This window comes from Polistes canadensis, unplaced genomic scaffold (assembly GCF_001313835.1).
Source record: "Polistes canadensis isolate GaletaPanama2010 unplaced genomic scaffold, ASM131383v1 scaffold_323, whole genome shotgun sequence".
NCBI classification, from domain to species: domain Eukaryota; kingdom Metazoa; phylum Arthropoda; class Insecta; order Hymenoptera; family Vespidae; genus Polistes; species Polistes canadensis.
In genome coordinates this window covers 3330-22775 of record NW_014569870.1, presented here as the reverse complement: position 1 = coordinate 22775, position 19446 = coordinate 3330, and the positions used below count along the sequence as shown (strand labels likewise).

General features: G+C 27.9%; 1 protein-coding gene across 8 annotated transcripts in view; it reads left to right on the top strand.

The window, feature by feature from the left end:
• The window catches only part of LOC106791597 (fasciclin-1), a 60755-nt gene extending 49075 nt beyond the window's left edge, over nt 1-11680 (top strand). For 4 of the 8 annotated variants that reach the window (XM_014757331.1, XM_014757328.1, XM_014757327.1 and 1 more), the window contains 7 exons: nt 3629-3871; nt 4647-4658; nt 6056-6270; nt 7224-7386; nt 7535-7679; nt 8851-8886; nt 11424-11680. In XM_014757331.1, coding sequence (XP_014612817.1) covers nt 3629-3871; nt 4647-4658; nt 6056-6270; nt 7224-7386; nt 7535-7679; nt 8851-8886; nt 11424-11614 — 1005 coding nt within the window. In that variant the 3' untranslated portion in view covers nt 11615-11680. The remainder of the gene's footprint in view (nt 1-3628; nt 3872-4646; nt 4659-6055; nt 6271-7223; nt 7387-7534; nt 7680-8850; nt 8887-11423) is intronic. The other 4 variants (XM_014757332.1, XM_014757330.1, XM_014757333.1 and 1 more) reach the window with 3 other exon arrangements.
• The last annotated feature ends 7766 nt before the right edge of the window (nt 11681-19446 follow it).

The following is a 19446-nucleotide window of genomic DNA, read 5'->3' as shown; positions in this document are numbered from 1 at the left end:
TTATTTATTTATTTATTCAAGTAGAACATTATTTATTATTATTATTATTATAAACCGTCGGCTGTTACGTGTTACTAAAAAATGTTTTTAAATTCACGCAAATAATTATGAATTTTCGTTAGATTTATAAATCGTTGTTTCTAGCAAAATAAAAAAAAAAAAAGAAAAAAAAGAGACAATAATTCTACAAACACGAAAGAATAGAGAAATAAATAGAAAAAGAAAAATGGGATGCTATTAAAACCGACTGTACTTAACTCGTATCTCTTATAACATACACAAATAAAGTTTACGATCGTAGGCACCGCGATCGAGTCCAAAAAACGAGTTTGTATAAAAAAACAAAAAAGAAATAAAAGTAATGAAGACTCTAGGAATCTCGTTCCGACTTATTTCCGTTTCAACGTGGAAATAAAAAAGGAAATTAATAAAAATAAAAAAAATAAATAAAAACAACCACTGAGAACAAAAAGTAATTCGGTTTGTTGTGAAAAATCGTAAAGAAGATATTTATATGAAAAAAAAAAAAAAAATAAGTAACTCGGGTTATATGAAAAATCGTAAAAATCAAAAAAAAAGAGAAGATAAAGAAAAATAAATAAAAAAAAAATAACAATTAAAAATTGAATTATACAAATCTTGAAATATAGCGGAACGAAAATCCAACCGTCTTCTCGTTCGTATAATATTCATTTAATACCCATTCAATATTTCGTTAGAACTCTCCCCCCCGCCCCGCCATCGTCTTCATAATTTGTTCATCCCCCACCCCACCCCACCCCACCCGTTTTTATCATCAGTTATTTTACCATTTCTTCTTTCCAATCAAGTAAATTCACGAAATACTAAATCAATTTTCGATCCCTTTTTCGTACTGATTTAAAAGTAGATATTGTTAATTATTTAACAATAATCACGTTTATTATTACTATTATTATTATTACTATTATTATTGATTTTCTGACCTGATTGAAAATCCTTCCCGAATTTAAATGTAATAGTAGAACGCGAGCATCGATCATCATTTTTTTTCCCCCATTCCTTTTTTAGCATTAGCATTTTCGTTTAACAATCGATAAAATCGTCAGCCGTTCGATTTTTATTAAGTTTATGTCCCCGTTTTATATCCTTTCAATAAACCAACTTTCTCTGGCAAACAATTTTTTTATTGGAAAAAGAATAATAAATAGAGAGAGAGAGAGAGAAAAGAGAAAAAGAAAGTAAAAGAGAGAAAGAGAGAGAAAGAATGCATAAAAATAACGTTATGAAAGAAATCATTGTCAGATAAAAATAAAAGTTAATATCTTTTATCGACGTTCTAAAAAAAAAAAAAAAAAAAAAAAAAAAGATGTTATAAATAATATTGATGAATTTATTATTTTTATCATTTTAACCAGTTAACTGTGTCGATCATTTTGCAAAGTGCGGCCTAGTGTGTGTCGCGATAATCAAACGATGACGGATATAGTCGTCAAACACAGAGTAAGTGGCACTGTTGAAATATTCGGTCAAAAAGACGACTTTATTTTAGAAAATGAATGAATTTATAAGTAATATTTAAACAATGGATCAACGTAAAGCTATCTTTACACATAATTAACGAAAAACTTAAAAAAAAAATCAAATATTTAACAAACAAACAAATTTTTTTTTTTTCTTTGGTTAGACATCGCAGACATCATCGCAGATGGAGAATCTAATATACTTTGTTTTTTTGTTTATGACACGTCAAAATAATAATCGGGATAATCAAAGATCTAGTGTATAACTCAAATTATCTATAATTTTCATTTGTTTATTTTATTTCGTCCTGACTCCTAAACATTCTAAACATATTAATATTTACGAATATAATTTAGTTTTCGCCAGAATTACAATTTAAATAWCAAATTGTATSAAAATHTBACGCATGACGGATATAGCCGTCAAAACACAAAATTCTGCCATTCTTCTCATGACGGATATAGTCGTCAAACGCACTTAACTGGTTAACATATACGACATTTATGAAAAAAAAAACAAAAAAAAAATGCAATATAATGATTTATTCTTAGTTCTCTCTTTCTCGCATTAATTTTTTCTTTCTCTTTATTTTTCTATATATTCATCGGACGAGAGCCACCGAGAGTTAAAAGAAAAAGAAAAAAAAAAAATAATAGAAAAGGAATAACAACCCAACATAACAAGTCAACCCTCACCATTCGCTTCATTAACTCGCGTTAGAAGTTTTTTAATTCGATTGGACGATCAAGCGAGAAAGTTTCGATTTTTTCTATTCGAGTCATGGTGCATTCACTTCGGTCATTTTCTAATAGATTTACCTAATACTAACTACTATTCATCGAAATAAAACAACTGTGGCTTCGTAAAATCCTTGCTCGTTATCTGTCATCTCTTCAAAGATAATAATTAATTTGTTTAATAAACGGTTCCTCCATATCGTGTATCGTAAAAAGAAAAAAGAAAACAAAAGTTAATTAATTGACGTATGTGAACGGGGAAGACCTTGTTAATCCGTTTAAATGGTATCTCCCATAAGGTTTGACAAAATGAAACTCGATAAATAAAATGTGTCCTAAATAGAACGTACGATTTTAATTTCTTCACATTTTTATTTTATTCGTAATAAAAAAAAAACGCTGAAAATCTTTTATTGTGAAAATTAATTACGATAGATGTTTCATATATTACACGTAAGTTTTATAACCGAAATCAATCACAAATTTCTAAACTTAAGAATAAAATTCAATTTGTCATTGAAAACAAAGAATAAAATGGAATCTGCAATTTTATATATTGTACATGCAAAAAAGTAATTAAAAGTTTTTCTTAACGTTTTTCACACAAATAAATGATACGTTTCATTTAAAAACAATATATCGTTCGTTCCTGTATTCGGACATATTTTACAATCGAAAATAAAATTAATCATCATTGTGTTAAAAAAAAAAAAAAAAAAGTAATTGAATATAACGTCATCTCGGTGTCTCATTTCCAATTGGAAATTCCTTCTCCCCTTTCTTAATTAATTTATGTTTTTAAAATCGGTGCTTTTTTTTTATAAGATAATATTCCTATTTATATATCTAAAAAACGTGAATATATTTTTAATTTTTATTATTATCTGTACTTTTAAATAAGTACAAATCTAACATCAATTTTTTGACATTTGATTATCTTTCATTCCTTTACTTGCCAGATATTTTTCTTCATATCCTAATTATTAATTTTGTATATTAGATAAATCGAAATAATTTATTATACTTTTGCTTGATCCCTTTTTTATTTATTTTTTTTTTAATTAATTAATTACTTTATCTTTATACACTTATTGTTCATTTATTCTCCATTTTACTCTCCTTTTTATGCTTCCTCATTTGTATCCCCATTTAAATAACAAACAGATTTCTCAATATCTTTCTATCTTTTTCCATCATCATCTTTCTTTCTTTCTTTATTTATTTATTTATTTATTTGGATCGTCTCGATCATCAAAATCCCGTTCGTAGAGAGTCAGAAATAAAAAAAAAAAAAAAAAAAAAAGAAATATGAAAAAGGCGAGCTGGTATCGTTTCTGATCGATATAAACAGAATTTTCTCTTTTTTTCTCTTTTTTCCACACATTTAGGAGAAGGAGGATGGTCCGGTATACAAATTTTATGAGACGATTCGCGATTTTGGCGACGACATTATGATGACCATAAGTAGGCTCCATGATGTAACATTATTTGCACCGAGCAATGCTGCTTTAGAAGAACCAGGAGTACGACAAATTCTACAGGATAAAAGACGAGTCAAAGAAATCCTCAACTTGCATTACGTCAAACAGAGACTACCATTGGAAAAGATTCAAAACAAAAGTGTCATTCAGGTGAGCTTTTTACACATAATATTATACAATATTCTTTTTTCTTTTCTTTTTGTTTTTTTTTTTTCATCTATATGAAAAATATAATTATTCATTTAAACTGTACAGATGTTTATGCACCACGAATATGTTGAAATATGCAAATATAACACATATTTATAATATATGAAAATGTGGTATGCATAAGAGCGTATGCAGAAATATGTAATAATAACATGCAAAAACACATGTGAGAGATATTTAATAGGTAACCTGGATTATTTGCAATCCTTTTCAAAATTAAACAGAAATTTGTCATTTACAAAAAAATTCTATCTACATTATAATTCTTATTTTTTCGATATCGTTTTGAAAAAAATTATGCATTTGTGCATGAACATCTAACAGTTAATAAAAAAATAACGATTTCCAAAATTTCGATCGACTTCGCGTGTTCCTCTTTTCTTTTTCTTTTTTTTTTTTATTTTTCTTGTTCTTATCTGAACTATAAGTATAAACTTTGAACTTTTTGAAGAATACAATATCGATAACGAATAATGTAGTTTACCTTGCTTCGTTTTGCTTTATTCTTCTTCTTCTTCTTCTTCTTCTTCTTTTCCATTACAAATTTCATTTTTCTTCTTAAAAACAAAAAGTACAAGATAAAAGAAAATTATACAGATGGTAGTAGTATCCTCAACTCCAATAAGTACTCGTTTACTGATTTAATTTTATTGTCTTATCTATCTTTTTTCTTTTTTTTTTGTCCATTAATGTTCCAATACCATCGATGGGAAAGGCACACGCTGGGGTAATTACACGTTAATAAAACTGTCAATGTTTCTATTAAAGACGAGAATGATTTTCTTGCATTCCTTTATTATTAATCTTGTCTTGATATTTATAGATAAGGATGGCAAATGGATATTAACATTGCATTTCTTTTTTCAATAATTTAACGAAACTTTTAACCGCGCGCGTGAATTATATTGACGTTAAAAAATAATTTTAATCGTTTGAGTGTTTTTTAACAATTTATTGCTAATATTCAATTGAAAATAACCACGGTAATATTTAATTGCACAACATTTTGTAGATTTATTCGTTAGATAAAAACACACCTTGACGTATTCTAATAGTTACAATTTCATAAAAATTCAAATATCTAACAAATCTCACAAACAATTATTAAAATTTTTCTATATTATTGTTTATAATAGAATTCGAGCGTTGCACCATATCAATTGTATTTTATATCTCAATACACACACATACAGTAGAGAACATTTTCAACGTAAAATATGATTAACGTGATTGCGCTACAGGAAAGCACTCAAACGATTAAAAGATAATCTGCATTTTATCGGTAGTTACTACTAACACGTTCATTTTTATGGGACATTTTGTGCATGATATATCTTATTAAAATTGTTCTAATATACCTATTAGCATGAACATTGGAATGATATCGATATTTTTTCAATTGATTTTCATGATTTCATTCAAAACCATAAAAACGCGTCATTGTTCAACAAATGTTTAAATAATCAACGAAATACACATATATACCTATTATATACGATATATCCAAACGCTATTGCACGACATATTGAAATTCTATGAGCGAATACGATAATCTGATATATACGTTACATTTTAATTCATTATAAAATTCAATTTAATTGGATGAAAATTCAAATAATACGATTTGTTATAAAATTTCAATCATTTTCGAATATATTTCACTAAAACGGTTTCCTAACGTGTTCGCGTAATTGACAAAATTTATACATTTAAAAATATATATATATAATATATATAAAAAAAAAAAACAAAAGATTGAAACGCGAAAAAATTGCATGGGAATCAATATTTCTTAAAAAATTAATCTCTTTTTCTTATATCAGATTAATTAATATACGCGTATGCCCTCAAAGAATTTCACGAATTTCTTATTTTCAATTTTATCTGCACGCGTTGAAAAATATCATTTACAAAAGAATCACACTTAATTACATTTTTTTTTTCTTTCTTTCTTTCTAATATAAAAACTCTTGATTAATATTTTGTCGTCTTTGATAAATTATTCCACTGTGTTTCATTGTCTTGAAATTTTATCTTGAAATGTGGGAAAATCCTTTCGAGATTTTTCTTCGAGACAAAGGAAAATAAAATTGTTATACATTTTTTTGTCTCTATTTCTTTTAGATACCTACTGCTGCCGATAGGAAAAAGCTTTATTTCAACGTCGTACAAGGTCCAGCAGGAAATCAAACAATTACCGTTGAAGGAGGTGGTGTAAATGCTACTGTCGTAACAGCAAATATCGCTGCGACCAATGGAATTATTCATATCATTGATAGGGTTCTCGGTGTACCTTATACAACTGTTTTAGAAAAACTACAAACGGATCCTATGTTGAAGTAAGATTATTAATTCGCTAATGAAATATATAAAACAATTTATTTATGATTTGTAACAATACATACATTATACGTGTATTATTATATTTATACATTGTAATTTTCGATTTTCATTAACCCTTTGATTGCTACGATCGCATATATGCGTTTGATAAAAGTTCCCCACGTGGACTATTGACGTATATACGCGTTTGTCAATATAAATGCAAATAATTTCACGTTGTTTAGTATATTAATTATTGTTTTGAATCTTGTCACATGAAATTGATGTTAGAAATCTCAAAAAAAAAACTGGTGTGTCACCAGTAACAACACGTACAAACACGTAAGAAGTTATATTTCTTTTTAGCGTACCAAAACGAACATAACCTCAATAACCTCAAAAATAACTTCAATTATCTCGCGTACCAATATAATACTCTACATTTGCCGAAAATACGATAATATGATAAAATAAAATGAAGATATTAAATACCATTGATCATTGTTTTAATTAATATGTACAATCTAATTTATTTATTTACGAAATTACTTCATGACGTAAATTTGAAATCGGTTTTCCCGCGCATCGTAAATATCGACAACTTCGTGGTGTCGATTTTTCGATCGCATCTAAATTCACTTTCCAAAACGCGCCAAAAGAAGTAATATAACTTCAAAAACTTTAATTATTAAATATAATTTATTATTAGATCTGGAGGAGGGAGGGGAGGGGTGCTTAAAGTAAAATCAATCAATGAAACAAATACACTAGTATTAAAAAGTATTCTGTCCTTACTCAACACTTTAATTAACAGCATTCAGCAATCAAAGGGTTAATAACACAAAGAAATGATCAAAAAAAAGAAAAAAAGCGTTCTTGTGACTCGTCGTCCATTGCTATAAAAAAAAACAAACCAAACAAAAATATCATTGATTACTCGAATCGATAAACGTGTCATCATAATTTGCAGTTCCACTTATTTCCTCGGCCAACGACGTGGTTTTAACGATCAACTTAACGACACGACGAAACGTTTCACTTATTTCGCACCAAGAGATTATGCCTGGTCCAGTGCTAACATAAGCTATCCGTCTGCTATTAAAAAACTTTTTATGCCAGACTTCAGTTATCACGTGAGTACATTTTACTAAACGTCTATGAGAATATTTGTTTTAATAATTTTCAAAGTTACATTTTTTTTTTTTTTAACTTTGACGCGACACACATATATTCTTTTAATTAATTTTTTTCTTTTTATTTTTTTTTTTTATTTAATTCCAGACCAAACAAATCTTGGAACGACATCTCGTTGTTGCCGATCAAGTATACACGATGGCTAAATTGAAGGAAATGAATTACAATGACACTATCACCCTAACTTCCGCGAGGGATACTTTGAAACTTCGCATTAAGGAATCCGGTGAAAGTAAGTTATATATTTAGCATATTTTTTAATAAGCTCCTCTTTTTTTCATTCTTTATTATTCCAATAATCCAATAATCGTATTCGACGTGTTTCGAGTGTATTCGACGTGTTTTGTGCATTATCCTTTAAGAAAAATTATTTATTCAACGCGAAACGAAGAAAGTTCGTTAATGTATGCAAAGCTACACACACACACACACACACACACACAAATATATACACATACACACGCATATATAAAACACGCGTACAACACACAAACATACATAATAACATATAAGTCTCAAAGGGAATTATAGACAGTTAATAAATCTGATGAACAATTTATTTTGAACTAGTTGTACGTTTCGTCCCTTACTGGGGACTTCATCAGCAACTAAAAATTTTATTATGACTTGTTAATAAATATAAACATTACAATAAATTTTAATTTTTTACCTTGATCATTTAGTTCACGCGTCAATACATATTATCTTTTTTACAGAGTCATACATTTCAATAAAACTTAACATATTACAATACAATTTGATCCTAAAACAACCTTATCTTATCACACGTAATCATATACTGATTTTATCTAGACTAGTGTTTAATAATCTAGGTATCTTCCGTATTATGATGTCCTCTATCTGTGTGTCCTGTTATGATAATTAAATATTAAAATTTCATTATAGACATCATAATACGGAAGATAAGATACCTAGATTATTAAACACTAGTCTAGATAAAATCAGTATATGATTACGTGTGATAAGATAAGGTTGTTTTAGGATCAAATTGTATTATAATATGTTAAGTTTTATTGAAATGTATGACTCTGTAAAAAAGATAATATGTATTGACGCGTGAACTAAATGATCAAGGTAAAAAATTAAAATTTATTGTAATGTTTATATTTATTAACAAGTCATAATAAAATTTTTAGTTGCTGATGAAGTCCCCAGTAAGGGACGAAACGTACAACTAGTTCAAAATAAATTGTTCATCAGATTTATTAACCGTCTATAATTATCCTTTGAGACTTATATATTAATATATTTTTTGGACAAGAATATTGATAATTAAAATACATAATAACATATATAATAACATACTTACTTACAACACTCCAACAGGAGGCACTCTTATGAATTTGTCAATTCTCAAATTGCTACTATTTCATTACGTTTAGATGATGACGAAAACGCTATCCGTCCAGTGACTTCCGGTGAGTCAGTTAAGTGTTTTGAGAAACGTCGCCGATGAGCGACGACACGTGCTTCTATTTCGTGCAACTTGCACCCGATATATATATATATATATTACATATAATTTAATACATATTTTATATATATATTTTTTTCTTTTTTTTTTTTTKTAAATACATATTTTTTTTTTTTATATATAGATTCATCTATATGTGACAAAGCGATTTCTTCGTTTCTCGATCAAAATTGTTCTCCGACTTATACGAGACGAACATCAAAATTGCTTTTATTTGTATCACGAAACAAACAAATATGTGAAACTTGATGAATGATATAATTATATATATATTATATCTCTTCTCTTAAAATGAATTATTAATGATTATGCATGATCAAAAATTTATAGAGAGACGAAGATATTCGAAGAGAATTGTGAAAAATTTTGCTTTTATATTTATCTTGTTCTGTTTTTTTTTTTTCTAAAAAGATTTCGATAAAACACATCGTACAAGGAAAACTTTCGCGCGTAGAATCCTTTTCCGTTTTATCGATATTTAAATATATATGTACGAGCGATTGTTTTTTTTTTTTTTATAAATATTTTCCTTTTGTAAAAAATAGCTGTCGTGTTTATCAAAAAAGATTGGTGACGCGAAAAAGCAATTTTGACGCAATCATCTCACCACGTGTCCTCGTTCGCATATTGACATTTTTATATGTGTAAACTATTATTATTATTATTATTATTATTATTATTGTTATTATTATATATACATTATATATCTATATATAAAATTTTTTTACTTCGAAATCGTGTAGCTAATGAAGTACTTACACGTGTGTGTTACGTGCGAGTATAACTCGCATATATATATATCTATATATACATATATATATATATATATATATATATATACTATCGCAAATTGCAGAATATAAATCGGTGCTTTTACTCGAAACGCTTTGTATACATAATTTATCAGTGGCCCGTGCTTTTTTGCTTAAAAGTATATAATTACTTATTTCTTTCTTGCTTATTTGAACGTAAACGTTGCACGATTTATAGGTATACCTCTCTCTCTCTCTTTCTCTTTCTTTCTCTCTCTCTCTTTCTCTCTTTCTTTTTACCTATAACGAACGATAATTATGTCTGTCAAACTTTTCTACAGCCAACAACAGCTGCAGCAACCGAGAAGAAACCACAAATTCTTTTCTTTTCTTTGTTTTTTTTTTTTTTAATCGTTATTAACACACTCGTGTATGCCTTAGTATCGTTTTAATACTCTTTATTAATAAGCAAAGCTATTAATTAGATCTTGAAACTTAGCAATTACATTTTTCTTTTTCTTCTTCTTCTTCTTTGTTTTTTTACTTTTTTCCTTTTCTTCGCACAGAGTCGCACAATCTGAATTCTATCATCGGTCACTCGAGAAAAAATGACGAAAAAAGAGGAAAAGACAAACAATATTAAATCTTTGCAAAACATTTCGAATAGTTATAATCTTGATTATGTTATCAAATATAAATTATGTATTCAATATAAATTTATAAATTATATTAAAATATATTTTAATGATTATGTATTCAAATATAAATTTGACACAGACAAGCATATAAATCATAGAGGCAAATTGTTTTAAGTACATTATATGAAATTTTTCATTAAATTATTACAATATTTTTGTCCATTCCACTTTTCTTCATTTACTATCCTCTTTTACTCGTACGCACTGCAAGTGATCATCCCCGGGGAGGGGAGGGGGGGGGAAGCAAAAAAAGCAAAAAAAACCAAACACTTGCATTTGAATGAAAAACAATCACGTTGGTGAAAAGTAATGAACCCTTAGGAAAGTTGAAACAATTGGAAATATGTTAGACAATCGTAGACGGTAGGATAGGTCTCTCTATCAAAAAAAATAATTATGTCAAATTAATATTATAATATTTATCTTTTATATGTGTTTCGTTCCTTTCACCTAATGCATCCCACAAAGTAGGCCGCTAAACGAATCCCTCGAATCAATGATGGCGAAGAACCACTTTTGTTGTGACGAGTTAATATTTAATAAAAAAAAAAAGAAAAAAATAAACAAAATAATTTATTTACAAGTTGGCTATAATCATTCGATGATCCATTCACAGAGAGATCACAGGTGTTCGCCATCAATGACCAATACCAATTTATCGAGTGCTTTGAATACACACGCATATATATATTATATATATAATAACACAGCAATATTATCTTATGTTTAAATTTTAACGCTCGAAATAGGACCGAAAAATAAAAAAATTTCTCTAGCTCGTTCCTCGATAAATAAAATAAAATAAAATAAAATAAAATAAAATAGAAAAAAAGAAAAAGACCATAACGTTTAGCTGAACATTAAACGGTCTCAGCGCTTGAGAATTATCTTCCATTTTTTTTCTTTTACATATACATACTCTAATAACTTGATTTATCATCTTAGAAGAGAACAAAATAAATCAATCGCATAATAATAATAATAATATTACAATTGAAATATATTTAACAAATTCGACTTCTATCTTGCAGGTTACCAAATCGAATGGGACGGCAAATGGATACGAGTATTCCGTCACGATGTTGAGTGTACCAATGGCATAATTCACGTGATCGATGGTGTCTTTTTAAAGGATAGCGACGTTAGAGTGACCGGTGGTGCATCATTGGCCAGTATCGCGCCGCATCTTATTATCTTCTTGATAGTCAAATGGCTTTTGTAAACATTGGAATAACAATAATAATGGGCGCGCATCGTCGATGAAGATTATTTAAAAAAAAAAAAAAAACAAAAACAAACGATAATTAAAATAAAAATTTAAAAACCAAAAAAAAAAAGAAAAGGAAAAAAAAAAAGAGGAGAAAAAGAGAAAAAGTGGAAAAAAAGAAGGGAAAAAAAGAGATATATATACAACAACAACAACAACAACAACAACAACAACAACAACTAACAAACAAGCAAACAAACAAACAAAAATCTCTCTCTTTCTCTATTTAGAAATTACGTTTGGACCGTCTCCGATCGTCGTTTTCGTGAGCCAAGAAGAAAACAGCTGACTAATCTCGTCGTTAAAGAATTGAAAAATAACCTATGCGTGTTATTTTGTTCGATTCTAATGCTGGAAGACGAAACCCCATAGCAAGGATCTCATCGTCGATTTTTCTTGGCTCCCAATTCTTCAACGAAAGATTATTCTTTATCGTCCTCCTGTGTTTATCTGATATTATTATTATTAACGAAGTTATATCTTCGGGTTGGCATCGCGCTATAGTCACATCGTCATCATCGTCATCGTCAACGTCATATACGTCATCGTCATATTCATTACAATTATCATCATTATCATCATCATCATTATCATCATAATAATCGTCGTTGTCGTTGTCGTTGTCGTCGTCGTCTCACATTATTACAATTATTATTATTATTATTATTATTATTATTATTATTATTATTATTATTATTATTATTATTATTATTATTATTATTATTATCCTATTTCCACTTAAAATAATTATTCCTAATCTTTTAAAAGATCGACGACGAGAAAGATCGACAAAGAAACCCCTTAACGCGATTCACATCACATCACACACACACACACACATCTCACGTAATAATAATAATAATAATATTAATAATAATAATAATAATAATAAATAAATAAATAATTAATCCCTCTCGACACACTCGTATATAAATAATTCTTTCGAAAATCACGCTCTAAAGAATGATAATAAATTGAACGTGTTAGGTTTTAAAATGACGATGAAGGACGAGCAGTTCCAAATATAGATATTATATATCGGCAGTATCATTTAAAATATATTACTTATATACACACATCATACATACTTACACACACACTTACACACATACAAAAGCGTAGCTGAAAAATAAATTAATTATAAAAGAATTTCATTTACGGATATATGGATCAAAAACGGTCTGTTCTTTCTCTCTCTCTCTCTCTTTCTATCTATTTTTTTTTTCTTTTGGTTTTCTTTCTTTCTTTATTCGCTAATTGTAAATTTATATTATTAATCAATTATAATAATATGACTTTAAAGAGAGATGGAACAAATAAAAATTAAAGCTACGTAATTAAAAAATGAAACTTTTTAACGATATATCGAAATATTTGGTATTTAAAATATAGAATGAGAATATAATAACAGAGAGAAAAGAACAAAAGTTGGAGGCCATTAATATAATAAAACCGTGAACCGAGAGATATTAATATACTCACGATATAAGCACGTAACGGCCTCAAAAGCCAGAGTAGCCTATTATTTATTGAGTAAAATCGTCCGCGAATATAAGAGTTGGGCAAGTTTTACGGGTTATTATCTATCTATCATACCCATAAGCGTACCAAATAAACGATTAATCGTGTACCAAGTAATCTTAATAAATTTATTAATGAGTAAAGTAAATACGGAGACAGAGAGATAGAGAATTTGTTGGTGGAAGGGGGGCGGGGACCTTCTTGAAATGAAACAAGTTCAAGATTTTTCATAAATGTTGAAAAATCTAACACCGATATAACAAACGTTCGTTGAAAATATTTCCTCTCTATTAAAACGACGAATATATTTATTATTGTATTATCACACGCCATCGCGAGTCTTTCTTTTGATTTTAAAAATAACTTTGAAATATCAGCTTCTTAGATTTTAAATGTTACAACAACAACACCACCACCACCACCACCAACCACCACTATCACTACCACTACCATTATGATGCGTGCTATTCGTGGACTTTCGCGATGATTCGTAAAATTTTAAAAAAAGAAAACGGTAGAGGGGTTCGCATTTATTATTAGTGGAAATTTTGATGTCCAACGTCGTCATCAAATTTTTGATAAACACTCGTTGTGATTCGTCGATAATCTATTATTTGGTCGCATTTTCTAATGAATATATTTTTAAAGTAGAGATATTTTTTCTTGTTCTTTATTGAAAAAAGAATAAATTTTTGTTAGAAAATATTTTATCATTGGTAGTTTAATCTATTACAAGATTACGAACTAAATAAAAATCTTTGGTAAACAATCGTCAGTAGTGTTGTTCTTCTTAAACGTATTCATTTTTAAAGTGACATTAATTAACTTTTTGATCATTTTCTCTTCCTTGACTAACATTACTCTTCCTAAACTAACATAAGAGAATAAAGTCAAAAATTACACCGTAAAATTTGAAAATGCGTACCAATTAAAAAGTGAGGCCTAATGCATCTTATGATAAATGCGATCCTGACCGAAATTTCTTCAATGATACCGATTGTAAAATATTAATTATCTAAAGTTAGAGATGAAATATTCAAAGTTTTATTAAAAGAAAAGAAAAGAAAAGATATTATTTGTTTTGGTTGTTTTCAAGATGTTTTTTTCTTCGTAAGGCAAGATCAAATAAGGAATTGCGATGGCTAAATAATTAATAAAATCTATGGGAGGAAAGGACGAGGCAACAATTTATAATATTCGCGTTTCGGTTATATTCGGATTCTTCTAAAGAACCGCAAACCGAAATGCGTAATCGTTGGCTAAAATAAAAGTTATTACTAGACACGTTGAAAATATAAATAATAATATTTCAGAGAAAATGTTCGCGTCGAGTAAAAAAAAAAAAAAAAAACAAATAAAAAAAAATGAAAGAGAAGAAAAAGAATTCGCGACGTTATTAAAAATCTTGTCTCATATATATATATAAAAATATTAAATTAAATTATTTTTATTTTTAATTTCAAATTAACTTTGAAAATGTGCCAGCAATCGTTATAATCAAACGAATTATTAATGAGAAGTTTCGTCATTTTAATAAAATTCGAAATCGTTAATACCATTTAAGAGACATTATAATTAGTACGCATTGCGGATCGTTAAACTCGTCCAAATTGTTCAACGATCACAATATCATTTCAATTTAAACTAATCCTAATTAAGCCGATAATCACAGCGAATACAAAATATATATATGTTAAGAAGAAAAATATGTTTATAAATGATCATATCAAAACACGAGTATCGTTCTTATGTTGTCCGTTGTTTGAAAAAAAAAAAAGAAAAAAAGAAAACAATCTTCTTTGACACGATATATAATATCCTGCGCTTAAAAAAAACAAAAAAGAAAAAAAAGTATACAAACCTAGATCATATCACACGTGTACACCGATTACATATACATAAAATACTGCCATGTGCTCTGTGTCTCAAGATGAAAGAGAACAACAAGTTTTTCTACGTTTACTTAGAAAAAAAAAAAAAAAATCAAAAGAACAACAAACGTTTTGTATTTTTAATGCGAGTCTCAACGAAAGTTGTTGTTCTTCTTCTTCTTCTTCTTCTTCTTCTTCTTCGGCTTTGAAATCTTTTTCTTCTTCTCTTTTTGTGTTCCCATTCGTAAATTTGATGTAAATTCCATCATAAATGTATTTTTTAAATAACGTGATGTAATGCGTAATAACAAATTATAATATTAGTATTATAAAATTCGATAAATTTTGTCAAATAATAATACACCTCATTAAATCAGATAACTTATATTCGACAATCTATTTGAAAATAGCCGGAATATCATTTTATTGATGAAATTCGAGTAAAATATAAAATAAATATTCTTCATCCGTCTCCGTTTTCACAAAGTACTATATACCATAGTACGTAAGAAATGTTCAAAGTGTAAACTTTGTTCGATTAACCCTCTAATATGAAAAACTTCTGCTTAACACTACTAATAATTAAAAATAATATCTCACAAAAAAGGCAATATAATATTAGAATAAAATATATAAATCTATTCCTCAATGTACATCCCAAAAAAAAGAAAAAAAGAACAAACAAACAAACAAACAAGAAAAATAAGAAATCAACGCGAACGGATCCGCAAAGTCCACTCTAGCAATGGCAAAACACATTTTTGTATAGTATAGTAATACTTAAACTATCCTAATTCACATTTTGTACATTTGTAATCCGAATGTTTAATGCATGCGGGATTTGGATATACATACATAGATACATACATGTCGTGTAAGAATTAGACAACTTCTCAGAGAGGGAAACAAACAAGACAGACAATTAGACAACGCGTTATGCTTGCATCATTGATTCTAATTAAAAAAAATAAATAAATAAATAAAAAAAAAAAAGGAAAAAAGGTAATAAAAAAAATAATGCAAAAGTGGAGGGAGAGGAGTATATGTGTTGCTGCGTGCGAGTGTCTGTATGAATGCGAATGAGTGCGAATGCGTGTTACGAACTGTTTAACTGTTTACAGAGAAAAAACAGATTATACTTGACTGTTCGCGAAATTACATATAAATTTATTATTATATTATCGGCTTTTGTGCTTCGATCGATCGTAAATCAAAAATCCAAAAGGATACCTAATAAATGTATAGAATTGTAACGAAAGAGAGAAGAAATAATAAATCCTCGAAGAAATGTTACCAAAAGAAGGGAGAGGCAAGGCATCCTTGAAAAAAAAGCGCCGAAACTAACACAAAAAAGAAAGAGATAAGAGAAAAAAGAAAGAAAAAAAAGAAAGAAAGAAAAAAAAAGAAAAAAGAAAATAATTAAGAATAAAATTTTGTCAACGTTGATCTTCTAAAGAGAAACGTCATTATTATTAGCGATCCCGTTAAACTTTACAAATACGATTTTTTCTTCGCGAAAATTAATTTAAAAAAAAAAGATCGATGTTATACGTGTTGATGATATCTCAGTATATACACACATAAGAAAAAAATAGATAAAAATAAAAACAAAATATATATATAAATATAACAGAGTTATATAAATTGAGAAAGAAAGTACAGTTGTAAAAGGAGTGGACGAAACTCTCGATAAACACAGATAACTATCAAATAATGAAAACTTGTTGTTGGGATGAGAGAATTGATATTATGATGAATTATAATTATTATAACGATTACATACATAAATATACATAAACTATAAATAACACTGTTTGTTCGTTAGATGAAACAAAATAATAAAGCTCTATCTCTCCGTGTAAACGTGTTTTAATGTTCAGCTTGTTCAGCAAATTATATACCAAAAAAAAAAAACTCGTGTTCAAAGCTAAAGAAAAAATTCGGATAATAAAAATCCGTGCTTCCACAAGGCACATCTATCTACATATGCTACGGGAAACCGAAGGGAAAAATAATTAACACGTGAAACGATCTGCCGAATTTTCGTGTTCGTGAATAAAGTTATTAATCATATCGGAAGTTATTCTTCGATTCGTTGAAACTAATTAAACTTATATAATTAAAAACGTTTAAAGTTACTACATTCATCAATTCTTTCTATAGGAGAGAGTCAAAACAATCAAACAATAGTTATCTGCGTGCAAGCAAGAAACTTAATAATGTGAAAAAAGAAATATTTTTTGAGACCTTCACAAATATTGTATTCAACCATACTTACACTTTTTGTTCTTTGATGAAAATTAAATTACATGAACTTCTTTCTAGAAAAGCTTATAGAAATACATATATTCTAAAATTGATTAAAAAATTGCATAACACAATTGATATAATATTAATATTTATATATTCATTTAAATGTATAACATATACTTTGTTCTTGCATGCATTCGGAAAATTAAAGGCTCCCGTGATGCGATGGATAATGATACAAAAAAAAAAAAAGAGAAAGAAAGAAATAATGAATGAACTAACGAGCAAATGAACAAACAAACAAACAAATAAATAAACGAACGAACGAAGGCACCGAAATGATGAACAATTTTTAGTCGCAAGTGGGTCGCGCGAAATAAATGATCTTTTCGTATGAACGAATTAAATATCAAACATTACCCGATCGCGAACCGACATTGATATTCGTGTTCATATAATATTTATTTTCACAAACAATTTTTAAGAGATTCGTAACGTTATTTCCTAAGCTTATTCACGCGAAAGCCATCACGCTTTGTATGTTGGCGATATTAATAGATTGCAATATCAAATTGTTCAATTCTATGAAACTAACGGACAAAGATATATTGCTTTTTCATAAACATTTTGCAAGTGAAAAAAAAGTTTATTCCAACTGCGCTTGCTATAATGTTCCCTAAAAGCTTTTCTATATTTCCACGTATCATTTTAATATTATTTACGATTTAATATTTCTTTATAAATGTTATTTTAACGCGACGCATTAATATTATCATTAAATACAAATTAATATAGATTTTATTTGAACTATCTTATATACCGAATACGTTTTTAAATAAGTTTGAAAATATATCTGGACGTAAAAACGGAACGATGGAATCTCTCCATCGTATATTGAGATTAGAAAAACTAAATAGAAAAGAAATTGTCAAAGAGCGAAGCGTGATTGAGATTATATTGGAAATTGATCATTGATTTATATTTATGTAATAATCCAATAAATATTTCTCAACGGATTTTATACTGTAATTTAATCATAATACGCCTTTAAAACGCCAATTATTGTCAGTTAACACGAATAAATTAATTTTATTATACACTTTATTATATATTCCTGTTATACGATAAATTTTCAGTTTTTATTAATCTTTAATGATGCAACGATTATAACACGCGAACAATTTGTGTGATTGTTTTAAAATAAAAATGTAACTTTGATCGAACAAATCGTAATTTTTGCTTTGCTCTCAGAGTCGATTTAATATACACATTTTTGAAATAAATCGCGAAATACGGATACATTTTAATTAACGAACAAACGTGCTTCTAATTTATGATTTTAATTTTATTTTAACGCGACAAAATAGAAATTTTTTATCGCAACAATGTAATTAATACTATTCCGTGAATTCATTTTTATACTGACTCTATAACTGATTCTACAACTGTTTTTCTTTCAGTCAATTTAATATGAACAATTTCTAATACAATCGCGTAACGCGAACGAATTCAAATTAACGAACTAACGAAAGTGTGATTTTAATTTTATTTTAAACAATACAACACTTTCATGCACGATTTTTTCCTCGCGCACGATTGCAATGATAATCTGAAACAGAAATAAAAACACACAATACTATTAATATCATTGTTATATAATATTAAAAGCTATTAAAATGCACATACTTTAATTAAAGAATTTCTATTAAACTTAATTATACTTTTAAATATTGAAATGAAATAACACACAACGATACGAACAAACACTAACTCTAATGATTAATAAAACTTGAAAAAGTTGAAACATATAAAAGACTTTAGAATAATAAAGAATAAAACATTTACTGTGTGAATCACATTCCTAAAGGTAAGACACATTAAAAATATATTATCTTGAAGAGAATTAATCAAAATAAATAAATCTTATAAACGAAAAGAAAATTTAATAATCTATGTGTAAACCATAAACATAACATAAGATAGTTTTTAGTATTTTTAAAACCATAAACATAACATAAGATTTCTTCAAGCTGTCACACCTTGACTACCTAATAACTAATTGAACAAATGACTCCTCCCCGTATCGTCCGTCTTTACCTTTTTACCTCTTTCTCCTCGAACAACCGAGCATCGGCTCCCCTCCAC